The sequence below is a fragment of the Halichoeres trimaculatus genome, unplaced genomic scaffold (assembly GCF_033239565.1).
Source record: "Halichoeres trimaculatus isolate MK-OKI-2021-1 unplaced genomic scaffold, fHalTri1.1 fHalTri1_scaffold_14, whole genome shotgun sequence".
Taxonomy (NCBI): Eukaryota; Metazoa; Chordata; class Actinopteri; order Labriformes; family Labridae; genus Halichoeres; species Halichoeres trimaculatus.
Window position 1 is genome coordinate 34,983,450 of NW_027437192.1, and position 18,531 is coordinate 35,001,980.

At 44.4% G+C, this 18,531-nt stretch overlaps 1 protein-coding gene across 1 annotated transcript; it reads right to left on the reverse strand.

Moving 5' to 3' along the window:
- Positions 1–242: 242 nt before the first annotated feature.
- sh3bp5lb (SH3-binding domain protein 5-like, b) lies at positions 243–15,776 on the reverse strand. Its single transcript, XM_074686488.1, has 6 exons — positions 14,508–15,776; positions 14,200–14,262; positions 13,933–14,061; positions 8,273–8,434; positions 7,289–7,462; positions 243–7,163 (listed from the first exon to the last, which is right to left on the reverse strand). The coding sequence occupies exons 1-6, from the start codon at positions 14,766–14,768 to the stop codon at positions 6,528–6,530; spliced, it is 1,425 nt and encodes a 474-aa protein (XP_074542589.1). The 5' UTR covers positions 14,769–15,776; the 3' UTR covers positions 243–6,527.
- Between the last annotated feature and the right edge of the window lie 2,755 nt (positions 15,777–18,531).

Here is an 18,531-nt window from a genome sequence, read left to right on the forward strand (position 1 = left end):
TCTAATGTAATGTGTTGTGGTCTCTGCAGTGTGTTTTTCTAATGTGATGTGTTGTGGTCTCTGCAGTGTGTTTTTCTAATGTGATGTGTTGTGGTCTCTGCAGTGTGTTTTTCTAATGTGATGTGTTGTGGTCTCTGCGGGCACGTGTTGTTGAATTGATGCGGTTGTAATAATATAATAATAATAATTTTATTTATATAGCACCTTTCAAGAACAGCAAAGTCACAAAGTGCTTCACAAAACAAATAAAAACAAATAAAAACAATACAAGCAATCATAAAAACAATACAAGCAATTGGTACAATAAAAGAAAACACAGCACGCAAGACATATTACGTAAAGGCCAGACCAAACAAATAGATCTTCAGTTGTTTTTTAAAAGAATCAACAGTTTCAGACAATCTTAAAACCAAGGGGAATGAGTTCCACAGAGTAGGAGCCATGACACTAAAAGCACGGTTACCTTTAGTTTTTAATCTGGAGTGTGGGATAAACAACAGGTTTTGCTCAGTGGACCGAAGAGGCCTACCTGGAATGTAGTGAGTTAAAAGTTCTGAGATGTATGCTGGAGCCTGACCATGGAGTGCTTTGAAAGTGAGCAAAAGTATTTTAAAATGTATTCTGAAATTACGGGAAGCCAGTGGAGTGAAAACTGAATTGGTGTGATGTGTGACCTTTTCGGAGACCTGGTAAGTAGTCTGGCTGCAGCATTTTGTACTAATTGTAGACGGTTTATGGATGTTTTACTGAGACAGGTGAAAAGTGAGTTACATTAGTCTAAACGGGAAGAAATGAATGCGTGAATAACCATCTCCATTTCCTTTCCAGAACAATGTGTCTGAGTTTTGCAATATTTCTGAGATGAAAAAAACAAGAATGGACCAGGTTGTTGACGTGATAATATAGAGAGAGTGAGTGGCTTAAAGACACACCAAGATTGCGAAGAGTTGGTTTTGTAAAAGTGGACAGGGTTCCCAGTTTCTGAAGTATGTCTGGGACTAAGCTCTCTGGAGCCAAGACGAGGACTTCTGTTTTCTCAGAGTTTAGTCGTAATGAATTATCTGACATCCAGTCTCTAACAGCACTTAAACAACTGAGCAGGGTTGAGCAGGGCGTATGAAAGGACCAGTCATAAAGCTTATCCATTTAAAGAGTCAGTCATCAGTGGCTCTGCCCATCTACACCTCAGATCTGAGCCACTATGAAATGCTGCACTCGAAAGCGAAAAGTCCCAAGACCCCCAAGAAAAAGGGAGCAAAAAAACATAAAAAGAACAAAACAGGAGATGAACAGCAAACAGATGTGACCACAGAGGGTGAGAAAAAGGTGGAGGAAGAGGATGAGGAAGAAATCCCACAGCTGGTACCCATAGCTACTCCCAGCAAGAAGCCCAAACTGAGCATAACAATGGTAAGACACATTTTTAAAACTGTTGATTAGGCAGCTTAGTGGGAGCAGGTACAGGGAAAAAAGTATTGGGCCAAGGACTGAGCCTTGAGGGACTCCACAAGCTAGAGGGGAATTTGAAGAGGTGTGGGGATTGACTGTAACAGAGAAAGTTCTCTGTGACAGGCAGGAGGAGAACCAATCAAGGGCAGAGCCAGAAATGCCCACCCACTGCCTTAGTCTATTAATTAAAACATCATGATCCACAGTGTCAAATGCGGCACTGAGCTCCAATAAAACCAATACAGAACATTTTCCTTTGTCACTGCTAAGAAGAAGGTCATTAAAAACTTTGAGAAGAGCTGTTTCTGTGGAATGGGACTGACAAAAACCAGACTGATACTTATCCAAAATGTTATGAGTGTCCAGGGCAGTTGAAATTTGATTGGCAACCACTTTTTCTAAAATTTTTTAGATAAAAGGTAATTTTGAAATGGGCCTATAATTTTGGGGCAGAGAGGGGTCCAGATTTGTTTTTGTTTTTTTGAGAAGTGGCTGTATGGCGGCATGTTTGAAATATGATGGTACTTGTCCAGATTCTAATGACGTGTTGATAATTGAAAGAATGTAAGGGCTAATCCACTCAATTTCAGATTTCAGTAGATGGGTAGGCAGTATGTCAAAGGGACTAGAGGAAGTTTTCATAGTTCTAACCAGGTTCTTTAGTTCTTGTAGGGAGATTGGGGAGAACTTGTCCAGGACTGTTAAGCAAGGAGGGCAGGGAACAGCAGAAGAAAAAGATGGAGTGATCTGTGCTTTTATGTCATTGATCTTACCAACAAAGAAAGAAAGAAATTGTTCACATTCATCATCAGAGGATAATGGGATACTGGGTGATGGAGAAGAGACAACATCATTAATAGTTTTAAACAGAAACCGAGGATTATGTCTGTTCTGAGTGACAAGATTTGCAAAATATTTCTCTCTGGCATCCTTAACCATACAATTAAATTCAGCTAAAAGGTCTTTTAGATGCAAGTGGTGGACATCAAGGTGGTTGGATTTCCACAAACGCTCCACTTTACGGCATTTCCGCTTAAAGAGGCGAATATCATCGTTCAACCAGGAGGGTGATTTTTTCAAAGAGGCCAATCTGGATTTTAAAGGAGCAACCCCATCCAAAACAGAAAGACAGTGTTCATTAAAAGACTGTACTTGTGTGTCCACATCACCATGCAAAGAAAAATTGCAGGAGCAAAAAGAGGCAGAAAACTTTTCTGCAGTGAGATGATTGAGGATGTGAGATTTGATTTCACGTCGACAGGGCTGAGACTCTAGGTTAAGAGATAAATCAAATAAAATACATTTATGGTCAGAAATAAACAGTTCCTCAGGAACAAACAGAATTGTTTTCTTAATTTGCTTGTGTTTTGTCTTTTTTCATGTGCTGCCTTAAGTTGCAGCGCTGTGAGCTTTCAGGGCAACCATAGCTTTCACTTCTTATGTGATCACATCTGATGAGTCGTGTTCTATGAGTTTCAGCTTTGAAGCTTAAGCCAGTATTAGCCTGGAGTTTGTAGGGCTCATGAAGTGTCAGTGAAATTTATCGTGGTGTTCTTTAGCTTCATATGTCCTCCCGTGAGCAGCAGACCCCTCTGAGATTATACCAGGAATACTAACCCTGACTAACTGCTGAGGTCCTCTTAACCACAGGAGGCTGTGAGGGATTTTGCACCATCTACTGGTGGTGTCACAGCATGGACCTACCAGAGGAGTGGGATGATGTGTGCTGTCTGGATCACTTTGTCAGAAGAAATAAGATAGGTATATCAGTACCAGTGCCACATGCAGCCTAATCTGGTCTGAAGTGATCTGGATCAGTAAAATCTGATCCTCATGACTCATTAATAACAAATAGTCTAAGTCTGTTCCTGTGTTTCAGTGCAAATCTTGCCATTTAATGGACCAACCAGGTATTTGTACATTACAGGGCTGTACCTATTGGTAAAAGTCTCTGTGAGGAGTTTCTAAAGCCGCGTTTCCAACAAGCAGACCAGTTGATGACCAGTTGATAAGCTTGCTGAATGTTTTTATGTTGCTGTTTAGATCAATAAGACCTTAAAGGATCTCGGGATTCTGAGTAACATTTTCACATGTAAAGATTTCCTCTTTCTGACTGACAAATGAAGACATCAATACGGTCTTCAGGAGTCTTCCTCCTGAAGTGTTGGCTGACATGCAGGTCCAAGGCCAGCTATGACAGAAATAACATGGAAACATCTGAGGACACTGAACCTGAGCCTCCTCCAATTCAGGGTGCAACAGGAGTTTCTATTATGAACTCCAAACTGACAACAGATGCACATCTTCCAAATGTGGACCCAAGAAGGACAGCTTCTGTTGCTCAGAAAAGAACAGACAATCAACACGTCGTACTGAGGAAAGGAATGTCTTGCAGATCATCTGGTACAGGAGGAACACCTAACTTGATGGTATAAAAGAAGCTGCTTCTACCGTGGAGAGTAGGTCTTTTCTGAAGGTTTTTCTGGAGGTCTTTGGGGGTCTTTGGAGGTTTTTTACTGGAGGTTTTTCTGAGTTTGTTGGGTTTGGGGAGGCTTGAGGAGAAGCTTTTTGGGCCTTTGGGGGAAGGTTTTTTGGCTGTTAGAGGCCTAGGAGGATGGAGTTAGTCGATTCATTCAAGACCTCTGAGCTCACTTTGTTCGAGATGGCTTGTTTACATTTTTTTGGATTCAGACTGACTGAACTCCTTGGTTGATTGGGCTCCGCGTCTTCTTCCTCAACAGTCTAAGATTCAAGGTATTAGAAATTTCAGTTCTGTAGTATGTAGTAAGTATTTAGGCAGAGAAATTAGGGGCCCATCCCAACGAGGCCTGCAGGAGACCCGTAGCACCAAAGAAAGTTATTACACATCCAACTCTACTCATCCATCTCTGCATCCTTCTTTAACCATCTGAAGGAGGTTCTGCACACACAAGTTAACTTCTGAGCTCACACAGGAGGTCAGGTGCAGGTAGTTGTTGTCCACACTCAGAGCTGGGCAGTGCAAGGCATGATGCTATGCTAGGCTAACCCTCCACTGACACTGAGCTCCACACACAAGCTCTGGCTCTATCTACAGGTCCTCCCTCAGGGTGAATTTTTCTGAAGATGTTTTAAATCACTCTAAACTTTCCTTCTGCATCGACTTTGTCTCACCTGTTCTGTGTTTAAATATCAGTCAGTGAAAAAAGGACACAAAGGAGGCGCACACAGGTTTATGTAAAAAAGATGGATTGATGATGCATTGAAGGGTTAATGGATGGATGGATGAATGGATGAATGGATGGATGGATGGATGGATGGATGGATGGATAGATAGATAGATAGATAGATAGATAGATAGATAGATAGATAGATAGATAGATAGATAGATAGATAGATAGATAGATAGAGGCAGAAAATCTTCCTCAGCTCTCCTGAGGTGTGCTGTGTCTGGTTCTCGTGGTCCCATGACCTTGAGGCAGGGAAGAAGGGAGTATGCTATTTGTCAGGTATACAGGTGGATCCTTAGTCCATGTGCATCCTTAGTTTAGAGGATGGTTAGCCTCGCTCAGTTAGCATCAATGCTAGAAAGAGTTGATATGACAGGTGAGAGTGAGCACAGTTGCAGTCTTAATTCATCCAAAGACACTCAGGGCTATCACATTAGCAGGAGTTATACTCTTGAGTTATCCTACAGCTAGAAGTCTGCACTCACACACACATCTACAGTCCTCACACAGTCTACTTAGTAGTCCCCTATCCTCCTTCTTTAGGTGCCACAGTCCATTCCTTCATTCTGCAGCATCAGATGGTAACCACAGGGGCTCAGACATCTATCAAAGTGCTCTTTCTATGACCTCTGGATCCTCTGGTACAGGTTTCAGTGGTACTGTGAATATGTGGCACACCTCTGGGGGAGGTCCATGTAGGAAGCTGCTGGATCAGGACTCGTAGGCACTTCAGATAAGTCCCCAGCTCAGTCTCTGGTTTATGGCTTTCTGGAAAGACTACCGGGCCTCTGAGCTCATGGCAGTGGACTGGTTTTTATCATCAATCAGACCACAGCCTCTGGTTTCCTGAGGCAGAGAGTCATCCACTTTTTGAACAGGCAGCACATGAGCTGAGACAGTTTCACATGTGAGAACATTTCCTCTCTCTACCATGGACTGACTGACAAGTGGGCACCCTGAAGCTGTTAGTGAGGAGACTACAGGCCCACCTCTTAACCTCACCCTAACAATTAGGATACGCTTCAAAACTCAGTGTGAAATCACAAAGGCTACATCCATGTTTCAAACAGACTACTGTGCTGAGAGGACAGTAAACTATAGAGCCAAAGTGCTCTCTGCTGGAAAAACTATATAATGACCCTGGAAATCCCTCCTGGCATAGACTGTCATGGCTGACAGGGGCAGATCAGGGTGGTGCAGCTCATGACTCTTTCTCATCAGACTGCTATGATGCCAGAGGCCTAAGTTGACAGAACTTCCTGCATAGGGCTGAACATCATCAGTTTCTGTTTCTCTCTTCAGATCAGTTAACATCAAGGCAACACCAATCAGTTACAGGGAAGTTACTGATGGTTTCAGTCTGCTGCTCCAAACCTCCTCCATCAGACATAGCATAAATAAAGCACAGAAACATATTTACATCTCATTATAGACATCAAGAAACAAGAGTCCCTTCATATAAGGCAATTGGGAAGTAACATTTGTCAACATTAGTTTAAATCAAGTTTGTTTCACAGAGCATGTTGTAGAACAGAATTGGTCCTCAGGTTTCAGCTCACCTCAGTGTCTGTCCCTCTGAGCTGAGCTGCAGAGTTCATCATATTGTTTCAGTCCAAGCACTTTGTATGTCTTCATGTTCAGTTTTTCTAAATAAAGTCTGGGAAAGGTGAAAGCAGCAGAGCTGAGACAATGGTAGAAATAAAGCTGACCCCACCCTCTGTGATGGACTTTAGAAGCTCTGCAGGGGCCACGGGCAGAAAGTAAACCCCAGAGTTTGGAGGAATGTTCTGGAGACACTTGGTTTCATGCACTTGAGTCATGTACTGCACTGTGTGTCACATCTATCTGCAGACCCTCCTCCTTCTCCTCTCATAGACTCACACTCCGATGATGCTGCTTGATGAAGCTCTCCTGACTCCCTTCTGCCCCCTCCTGCACCTCCTCCTCTCTTGTTGGGGGCGTGTCCTCCCCCTGGGGCCCCTCCCCTGTCCCAGCCTCTCTGCTTGACGGTTTCTCTTTGAGCATCCTGTCTCTCTCCCCCTCCTCCCCCAGGGCACTCCCCCCGTCACTCAGCTCCCCGAGGTGCTCCACAGAGTCACACTTCTCCAGGTCTGAGGCGATGGTCTGCAGGCTGATGACGGACATGCAGTCTGACCCCGCCTGCTCCACCTCCAGACGCTCTCTCTGGCCCCACCCACTCTCCCTGTGCCGCTCCACCCACAGACGGGTTTTCTCTTCGTCTGCCCAGGCACTCTCTATGCCACCGACCCCGTCCATGCAGCCGCTGACCTGCACACTGCTCGCTGCTCTGACCTCGGCCTCAGCTCCTACAGGTGAGCTCCTCCCTCCGCAGATGGCAGGGCGCCCCCTGCTGGCTTTGACCCGGCCTTGCCTTTGAGCGTGGATCTGGTCACTGATCTGCTCCAGGTTCCTCAGAGCCACAGAGTAGCGTGTCTTCACCTTTGACACCTGCTCCTCAAGCTGCACCACTTTGGCCTTGTGCTCCTGCAGGACAGAGACCTCTCATCAGTTTAGTTTTAGCAAGAAGCTAAGAGTGTTACAGAGCCCGTAGTCTGACTCTCATTTTTAGGTTTGGACTGGTAAATCAAAAACTTGTGTGCTGGACTGACCTCCAGAATGTGATTGAACTGAGACTTCAGCTCAAAGTAGGGTTTGGACTTGAGGATGACTTTCTTCAGGGTCTTTTGCAGAGTCTGGACTCGAGCCTCAGCATCCTGACACAGCTGGGTGACCCTCTGGTGCTCCCGCTCACTGCGGAGACGCTCCTCCTCTGCCTCATTCACCTGAGCAGGACAGGTAGGAAACAGGGGCACATGATCACCTGACTGGAAGGCTGCAGGTCCCTCATTCACTTCCTCTGCTTTCTGTGGGTCCTCTCTAGACCAGGAAGACTGGGCTCTCTCAGACCAAAGATCAGGACTGTCTAGATCCCAGGAGGGAGCTGAAATCAGGCTGGATTACAGAACCATATGAAAGAAAACCAGTAAGGACTTCAAACTAGATAAACTGATACCAGAGCAACTGTGGGGGGACTCATAAGACTGTTAGCACCCCCTGCAGACAAAGTATGCAGTCTCCATGTGTAAGTCTCATTTTGAGCTCTAACAATCTGGATTTAGTGTGTGAGGCTCTGTGAGGCTCTGAGGGGTCTATGGGGGTCTGTGACGGTCTGTGAGGCTTTGTGAGACTCTGACGGGTCTATGGGGGTCTGTGAGGGTCTGTGAGGCTTTGTGAGACTCTGAGGGGGTCCGTGGGGGTCTGTGAGGTCTGAAAGGCTCTGTGAGGGTTTTTAAACCTCTCTCTGGGTCTGTGAAGCTCTGCCGGGGTCTATGGGGGTCTGTGTGGCTTGTTTTATTGAGACAGCTCCAGCTCAGAGCCGTTCTGATGTCTGTCCCTCAGACATCCTGAAAAAGTAACCATGTGAGCGGTAAAGAAACATAAAGTCAATGTCGTAGCTTCTCAATGATGCAGTCTCAGCTCACAGCATGAGTAAAATGTCTGTGTACCTTTGCAGTCTCAGCTCACAGCATGAGTAAGCTGTGGATGTATCTTTGCAGTCTCAGCTCACAGCATGGGGTGACCTGTTTGTGTACCTTTGCAGTAGCATGGTTGAGCATCTCCTGCCATGTAGGGTCCATGGTGTTCCTGTCTGCTAGCAGACCCTGCTCTGCAACATACACCATCTCTCTGGCTGCAGTGTGCATGGACACGGCACGCTCATACCTCAAAGCTGCTTTCTGGGTCTCCTGCTGGGCCTGAGGGAGAGAACACACACACGCACACACACACAGCGAAATATCACAAGGACTAACAAAAGCTTTGGGTTCACAAGTTGATTATGCTGCCTTGAGAGTGGACTCAGAAATCAGATGTTAAGTGGCAGGCTTAATGAAAAGGTGTGCTGGCTGTGAGGTTGAGAGCCCTTCTTTAAAATCCTGACGTTGATTCACCATCCGGCTGCTGCCCCCTGCTCTCTGTCTCTATCACTAATATTTTTGTCAGTATCCTCTCAAAGTTAATCAAGGCTAGATTAAAAACTCTTGAGAAGCTCTGTCAGAAACTTGTCGTCTGTGGATACAGCAGCAGCATACTGTGGATCCACAGACTGTGTAGTTAATGGATGTAGTCTTTCTGACATCACTGGTCTGTTTCTGAAACAGATTTATAAAGCAAATCGGCTGTAGCGGCCATATTGGAAGTGACGCTGGCTTCAAGTCTCCACACTAACAGCTATAAGGCTGGTGAAGGGCTCATTGACTCAGGGTGAAGTTCTTCCATCTTGAACAGAGTGTTGGTTTACATATTCTCACAGACTATAGACCTCCATCTGAAGTGGACCCTGAGTGTGTTTGTCCAGATGAAAGCTCAGACTCTGAGCCCCCCTTCAGCCAGCTGCAATCAATCAATCAATCAATCAATCAATCTTTATTTATATAGCGCCAAATCATAACAAATGTTATTTCAAGACACTTTACAAAAACATTTACAGGTCTAGACCCGTAAATATTAATAAAATTTTATTAGCAGAAACCCAACATCAAGACAAGATAAGGAGTCTTATCTTATCTTAATCCACCATGAGTACAGGACTTTGCAGCATTTAGCAAGTTACAATGGAGAGGAACAACTTCCCTTTAACGGGCAGAAACCTCGGACAGAACCAGACTCATGTTAGACAGACATCTGTCTCGACTGTGTTGGGGTTAGAGAGAGACAGATAGAGGAGAGAGAGTGGGAGAGAGAATGGGGGGGGGGGGGGGTAGGGATACACACACACGCACACAGACACACACATAGAGACAGACACACACACACACACAAAGGGAGAGAGAGAGAAACAGACGCAGTCTGAAGTTTGGCGCTGTGGTGACAGTTAAGGAGAAACCAGCAGGCCATTCCTGGCAACAATCCAAAGCCGTAGCATCTGGAGTCTGACAGGAGCACAGCAGCAGGCCGTCTACTTCACCGATCCCCAGGAACCTACAAGACAAACTCAGATCCTCCCAGAGAGGTGTATGGTCAGTAACTATAACAGGACATTAAGACTAGAAGTTAGACTGACAGAAAAAGAGGGAAACAGGAGCCCTGTGTGTCAGTTCCCCCCAGCAGTCTAAACCTATAGCAGCATGACTAAGAGCTGGTTCAGATCTGATCCAGCTCTAACTGTAAGCTTTATCAAAAAGGAAAGTTTTAAGTCTACTCTTAAAGGTTTAGACCGTGTCTGCTCCCCGGACCTCAACCGGTAAATTATTCCAAAGAAGAGGAGCCTGATAACTAAAGGCTCGACCTCCCATACTACTTTTGGAGACCCTAGGTACAACGAGCAGACCTGCATGTTGAGAACGCAAAGACCTAGACGGATTATACGGAACAATTAAGTCTTTAAGATACGATGGCCGATGCCATTAAGCGCTTTGTAAGTCAAAAGAAGAATTTAAAACTCTATCCTAGATTTTATAGGTAACCAGTGTAGAGACGCTAACACTGGAGAGATGTGCTCTCTCCTCCCAGTCCAAGTCAGTACCCGAGCGGCAGCATTCTGAACCAGCTGAAGAGTCCTAATAGACTTATTAGGACAGCCGGATAAAAGAGAGTTACAGTAGTCCAGCCTAGAAGAAACGAAAGCATGGACCAGTTTCTCAGCATCGCTCCGAGACAAGATGTGTCTAATTCTCTTGATATTGCGAAGATGAAAAAATGCCGTCCTTGAGACCTGTTGGATGTGAGAGTTAAAGGACAGGTCCTGATCCAAAAGAACTCCCAGGTTCCTGACAGTGGTGCTGGAAGCCAAGCTGATGTCGTCAGAGGCGGCGATGTTGTTCAAGAAAGCTTCTCTGAGATGTTTGGGTCCAAGAACAATGACTTCAGTCTTCTCTGAGTTCAGCAGTAAGAAGTTTCTGCTCATCCAGGACCTTACGTCTCTGAGGCATGCTTCAAGTTTAGATAAGCGGTTGGTTTCTTCAGGCTTCATTGACAAGTAAAGCTGAGTGTCATCTGCATAGCAGTGAAAGTTTATGGAGTGTTTCCTCAATATAGTGCCGAGAGGAAGCATATACAAGATGAAAAGAATCGGTCCGAGCACTGAACCTTGAGGAACTCCATATTGCACCCTGGTGTGCGAAGAAGAGAACTCATCTGTGTAGTCTCAGTGTGAGCAGGCAGCGAGAGGGCGAGGTTTGGCTCTGACACATAACTGACCGTGGTGAAGGTTTTCTGTCAGACTGCATGAAAAGATCCTAACGTGTTTGGCGTAAAGCACATTCTCTGACTGACTGATCAGCATATCCATAGAAGACATTGTTCTCAGTTCAGATAAATGATCCATTACTCCTTTGACTGAAACCATTAGACCTCTGCTCTGTCTTTGCTCACAGCCTCCATCACTTTAATTACATTTTCAATGAGTCCTCAGATTGTAGATTAAACATGACTGACTCTAATGACCCGGACCTTTAAGGGTTAAAGATCTGATCTATCAAGTAGTGTCATTATTCATCACCCAGAAATCCCTGCTCACATTAACCCTGAGTACTCCAGACCACAGACTGTCTATAGAGTGGACAGCGTGGCTCTGCCTTTTACCATTGTACAGTTTTGAAGCCATAATACCCCCGTCACAGGCGCAGCCATTGACAGCCAGAGTCTGTTCAGACTGTGAAGGACTCTGCATGGAGCCAGGTGATGAAATATAATTTTTTTTCTTTCCAAAGTATAATCTATTCTTGGCTCCTCTTCTTGGCGCATCTTACTACTCTAGAAAAAACTAGAAACACAAGAACGTCAACTGCCAATTATCATTAAACCTTAGGTCAAACCTCCAACAACTGATGAAAAGAAACTTTTCAGGGAAAAGAGGACTGGAACACAACACAGCCCAATAACATCTTCATACCACCACAGCATACGGATGTCAGAAACATCTCTACCAGGTGTTTTCACAGTGGACCACAGCCCATCTGGAATGGCTGGGGAGACAGAGTTTTTGACCTATGCTGCAGCCAGCCACCAGGGGGAGCAGTTTTTGTGGAGACCTCACTTACAGTTGAAAGAGATGACGTCCATTTTTTACAGTCTATGTTCCAGACAGAAACAGAGAGCTCCCCCTTCTGCATTCACTGGTGGTTTTAGATGTCAGGCTGTTGTTCCAGGACAAGGATCTGCAACCTGCGGCTCTGGAGCCTCATGCAGCGCTTTCACTCCTTTGCAGTGGCTCCTTGTAGCTTTAAAAAATATTACTGAAAATAAGAATTTTTATTTTTCTTACAGGGGGGATTGATGATTGAAGACATTAATACTAAATAAAATCATGCATTAACATTTGTTGAGCTTAATATGCATCACATTTGTCAATAACGCCTACCACCCAGTACTAACTTTGACAGCAAATTCTGATTGAGTCTTAGTCTTTAGTTTTAGTCGAACATATATTACAAGATTTTAGTCAGATACAATGTAAACAACCTAACTGTTGTGAAAACGTCCTGAAAATTGTGCAAAGTTCTGCAAACTGTTCTTAGTTCTCCTCCTGTGTAACTGCTGCTGCTGCTGAGGGGCTACAGACAGAGACGTTCACAGTTATGTGGCGTCACGTTGTAATGTAACTGCTCTGATACTTGTTATGTGTGAGTGTGGATGTTCATTCTTCCCATTGTGTTAAGTCAGTGAAGGCAACAGGAAAAGAATGAGAGTGCAGCAGAATACATTGGAGCACCGAGTTGCTGATGTCGCTAACATGAAGCCGGCTGATATAACGTTTGCTTGATGTCACATTTCAAACCGTAGCGCTACGTAACTGTACTGATAAATACCTTCCTTCCGTGCATTGTATCCAGTAAAGTTGCCTTGAACAAAGAAAATTTGTTTCGATCCGATCTCCATGTAATGCCAAAACAAACACATGCCTCACTTATGCAATTAAAACAGATTCTCCTCAAAGCAGCTTTAAATATTTGAAAATTGAAAATTAAAAGAAGAAACTAAGACATCACATGTTGAATTAAAAAAAAAAAAAAATCTATATTAGATAAAGATTTACTATATATATATAAATAAATAAATAAATAAATAAATAAACATATATATATATATATATATATATATATATATATATATATATATTAGGGCTAGGCAACGGTTAAAACTTTTAATTGTAATTAATCGCAAGATTTCCGTGATTAATCATAATTAATCACATTGTGAAAGTGCCATAACATCTGTCATGCAAACACTAAATCAGTACTTGTTTTACAGTAATAGTTAAATCACATATTTGGTGCAAATCAATTTTACAAAATGTAACTACAAAATTAAAGCTTATTGCCACTGTCAGGGCATTAAAGTGATTCTCTGGGATGGAACAAGTTGGGTCCTATCACAAGGTTTAGGGCAGAAATTACCCCTACAGCAGTGTTTTTGTGCAGCAGAAGCCCAGAGCCCATCAAACACCCCCTCCCTGCTCCTCTGCCAGTTTCCTCTGCACTCAGACGGGGCATATTTTACTTGACCAAAAACACAAATAAACGGACTTCCACCGAAAAAATCTGCTATCGGTCTGCATTCACGCTTTAGAGAATTTTCAGCACGTTACTTTCACAGAAACTCACCGCTAAATAAGGCTCTAGTTCTCATCGTGTCTCTTCATCCTGGCAGGCTACCTGCATTTGTTTATATCTGGCACGCCGTGCACGCGGACTGATACACTAAGCGGCAAGCGCCTTTAAGTTCCGTGGCGTTGCCCCTCTTCTCCATGCTTGTTTTGGTTACTCTTCGTGTTTTTCCGCCAATTTCACTTGCGGTTCCACCGCGGTCAGCAACAGACATTTAAAAAATAAAAGCATGTGAGCAACATAAATGTGCGATAAAATATTTAACGGCGTTAATAGATTGACGGGTTAACGCGAAAATAACGCGTTAACTTGCCCAGCACTAATATATATATATATATATTTCTAAACTGACAGAGCGGTCAGGATCAGCACTTTGCTCACTCAGTGTCTGTTTCAGAAAGTTACCGGGTGACACCGTCCTGCACTCCACAATGGCTTCAAGAGGCCAACTCAATGAGAAAAAACAGACTGAGACACAACCAGAGTTTAGTTTCACACCTGATGTTTGTGGCATTTTAGTTTTCTGAAAATGTGTCAAACTTTTAACCAAGTTGTGTTGATCAAAGTCCAAAAATCCCACTGTTTTTCTCTTTTTGACTCTTTCCCTAGACAAACAGATGTCCCATATTCAGCTAAAAAAAACTCACTTCTTTGGCCAGTCGACGAGCTTCGTAGTACGGCCTTGCTTTCTCAATGCAGGCCCCAAGCTGTGAGCCCTGACCGTTCAGTTTCCGGGCAGAATCGGTCAGAATCCTCCTGTAGCTGGACCGCGCCTCCTGCAGGGTACACATACAGAAGACAACACAAACCATGCTGAGCTCCAACATCTCACTCTCTCATACACACACACACACACACACACAGTCTCTCTCTCTCTCTCTCTCTCTCTCTCTCTCTCTCTGAGGCTGTCTCACATCCAGCTGTAGCTCCAGCTTGTTGATCTCATCGCTGGCCTGGTTCAGGTGCTCCAGCTCCTCCTGTAACCAATGAGAGAAGGGTTAGTCAGAAATGCCGGGTGTGAGCGAGGAGATGAAGCAGCCACTGGGTGATCAGTGAGGGGGGATCAGCAGCCTATACCAGTCTGTGACAGGAGCAGACCAGTACTACCATGTCTGCCTTTATCTGTTACCTCCAGTCATCTCTCTATGTGTTAAGCAACATTTGAACTGTATTTTAAAGCGATAACACAGACTTAGGGAACAGGTATTTTTCGGTTACATGCCTGTATTCTAGGGTCGAGCTCCTCCTCATGTTTAACACCATCCTCTTCCTCCACCCCGGCTCTAACCTGGCTCCGAGCATTTTCATCATCTCTCTGAACTGTCACCTCCTCTTCGGCGTCTCCCTCCACTCCTCTCCGCTTCAGCATCCCGGTGCTTCCCGCTCCACCCTTTGCCTCCTCTCCCGGGGTCTCCTCTCGCAGACCGGCCGGGTTAGGAGCCCCCGGAGCAGAGGGAGTTTCACGTGAGGTACTCGGCTCCATGGGCGGCCTGGAGCCCGGCTGCCGTTGTTCTTGCGTTCCCCCTGGCTTCAACAGCCCGGTGTCCGCCGAGCAGGGAGGAGCGACTCTAACAGGGCTGATGGAGAGTCTGCATGTTCGGCCAGGACTCCGCTACAGGCATCACGATGTGGCTAATGCTAGCTAGCTGGAGCCGCCTGTTGGTCCCGCTATGATGGAGAGAGGCACTGTGTGTGACTCTGCCCTGCTGTAGGCTCTGTTTCCATCACCAACTGTCTGTTTTTACCAGCTGCTGTAAAACACTCACTAACCAGGGTGAGCACAGTGTTAATGACACACGACAATAAAGGAGGCGAGGAGTTCATCATCTGTATTATCACATGATCCCCCAACATAATCCAGTCACAATCCCCTCAGGCCGTCTTTCCGCGGGTTTTAATAAGAAAACATGATTAAAACACGAGGGTGGCTCCCTCCTAACACACTGTTAAAGAGCTTCGGTCAGTCAGCTGTTTTAAAACTCTTCGTTTCATTCTGAAGATCAGAAACTAGCAGTACTAAACTGCCGATTTAACAGGAAGGTTTTTTTTTTGACTGATCTGTAAATGACCGACTCCTTTAAAGTCCCTGTGATGAGTTTCTAAGTGATCTAGATATCTTCCTCACCCTAATCCACACTTTAAAAAGAGAACATTAGCATCTGCATTATTCCTAAATGGTACTTCTTAGCTTCCTTATCGGATCGAGCAGGACTGACTAGTCTCTATGTCTCTATCGTGTAGTCTCCACTGTTTGTCAGTGGGTGGCTGTTTGAAGGTGTTCAGTTTAATTCTGAGGGTCTGAACAGGAGATAAAACTTCAGTTTTCAGACAGATCCACTGAGAGCTGTCAGCTGCTCTATTAACAGAGTGTTGGGAAAGGTGTGTTTAATTCAGCCAGCCTGCCCTGTTAGTGGAAAAGCTATTAGGATCATTTTTCATCACAACAGGAAATTAATTTCACAGGTTAATTATGTACTATTTATTGTGCTATACTGCAATAATTATTTTACAACTCTTAATGTTACTCCCTACTCTTAAGATAATGATGCAAGTTATATCAGTCAGACATACGAATCAATTCTGTGAGGAAGAAGAGAAGACAGACAGGAAAAAAAAGCTGCTGCATTTCTTTTGAATGGCTATCTTTTCTGTAGAATTGTAAACAAAAGTTAGCTTGTATCATGAGTATTTTGTATCGTGGGTTGAATATTTTGTTACACCTGTTACCTGCCTGTTGATAAATACGTCACCTTGTGGAGTATTTGGTAAAAAGTTGTCCTGAACAAAGAAAAGGAGAGTTTGAAAAAAGATATGATCGCCAAAACAAACACACACCTTGTTCAGTCACCTCTTCACCACAGTAAGAGACTCCGGGCCACAAGGTGGCGCTGCAGTCCTCTTCAGACTGATAGTCCTCTTCAGACTGAGAGGGTGCTTCCCAATGTGCCAAAATGCAGTCTCCTATCTCCTCTCTCCTCCGCGACACCGGAAGTACTTTGTGAGCAGCCCTATTGGAGGACATTCCAAAGTGCCAAACGTGCTCGGAGGAGAGAGGAGAGAGGAGAGAGGAGAGAAGAGAGAGGAGACTGAGCTGGAGGAGGCATAATCGAGGAAACACAAGTGCAGGCTTCATGGAAGTCTTTTCACTGACAGACACGCCACCTTGTGACGTATCAGAGCCGGCTATAAAGCGTCAGCTGTCCACATGTGAAACGTGAGCACCATGGAGCAAGATAAGCTGTTTAAGCGTAAAGCCTGGCTCACACTACAGGGTCTCGCCCGATTTAACCCAGATTCGGTCCTCCCCACAATCAGGGAAGAAATCTGGTCGGAGACTAAAATCAGCCCTGACGTTCGGCCAAGTTTATCTTCTAATGTGAGCGGTTGACAGATGAATCTTTAGCCCCACGATCGTCTCACAGACTCGTCGGAGCCGCCCCGATAATTTTCAAACATGTTTGATATTTATCTGGATGATTACAACATTCATTCTCACTGAGGATGACAACAGACAATTAGAAAGAGCCCCAGAGACCGGACAACAGACAACAAGGCTTAAAGTGAAACTGAAAGGCTCTGGGTCAGCTGACTGCGCGCTCCAATGGCTCACTCGAGACAGTTCAATAATGCCTTTAAAAACAACACATGATCATTTTCATGCAGTAGCAAACTGTTGTTTTATCAGTGATGGGTGTGAGATCATGCCATTATTGGCTGATACAGCAACAGTTTCACCTCTGTCCCTCTGCGTGCGCGTAATGGATGAAAGGCACCGCTGCAGACAGCTCTGCTTCTCTCTCCTCCTGTCCCTCCAGTGCGCTAAGCAGTGCTTATAGCAGAATAAACACATCATTTATGAACACAAAGTGGCCCCAACATAAGAATTAAAAACTATCAATCTGGGCTTGGGAAAACGTGACATTTTTTCTTTTTCATTCATGAACATATTCATGTTAAACTGATCTAAAAGTGAATATGAATTTTATGCGGTCCAGCGCCCTGTTATTTACATTATTTTCCTTAATTTAGTTTCTCCCGTGCGTTCAGACCGGTTTATCCAGCTGTGATGCTGTCATCACTAAAATACGTCGCTTCATGTGACGCTCCGGAGGAGAGGACATCTCAATGCTCATAAAATGAACCTCCTCGTCTCCTCTCTCCTCTCTTCGTTTCCTCGCGTCTCTGGCATGCTTCTCTGGTGGGCGGGACTAAGACGCAAGTGGAGGAGGCGAGTGGAGGAGGCGAGGATGGAACTTTGGAGCTTTGAGAAGCACCCATAGTCCTTACAGTGCAGTGTTGCCCAACCCAGGTCCTGGAGGACCCCTGCCCTGCATATTTTAGATGTTACTCCACTCCAGCACACCTGATTCAAATGAATGGCTCGTTATCAGGCTGGAGCAGAGCTTGATGACGAGCTGATCATTTGAATCAGGTGTGTTGGACTCAGGAAAATAAAAAACATGCAGGGCAGGGGGTCCTCCAGGATCAGGATCAGGGGGGTATTGCACAAAACCAGGATAAGGGATTAAGCTGGCAAACATTGGTTATCCTGGATGAAGTTAACCTCAAGTCGGTTGAACAAAAGCTGGCCAAATTTATCCTGGACTAGTTACCATGGCGATTTATTCTCTGCAGCTAGCCTGCTCCAGACCAGGCTAACTACCAGGATAAGATTAATCCTGCGCTGGCTCTGCTCTCTGTAATGTAAGAAATGAGCGTGTTTTACAGCATTTCCATGCTTTTTCTACACATTTCATCATTTAATCATCCTGCACCCAAATCTCACAAATGTAGTCATTGCAGTTGCTGAGTGACTTTAGTATTGTTTATTTGCACAGATTGTATGAAGACAACAATAACTTTTAACACAGACAGTTGAGAATCCTTTCTTTATTAATACAAGTCTTACAATAAAAGGTTTAAAATTATTATAAAGAAAATGGAAAAAAACAGGCCTCACTGAAATCAGTACTAAACCAAACTGATGAAAAAACAAAAAACAACCCTAAACCTACAGAATGAGAAAGAGGGTAAACAAAGGAAAAATGAATATATCACCCACTGAAATGGACTACAATATAGCAGACAGAATATAACTTTGTCTTTACTGTCTCCTTAAAATAGGAAAATCATCCTATTTTAGGACTCCACCTTTAGGAGTGAAAGGGTCCCACATCATTCTGACTCCACTATTTAACTTCAATAATCTTTCTATTCATTCATTCTGTCTCATTGTCAGCCCTACT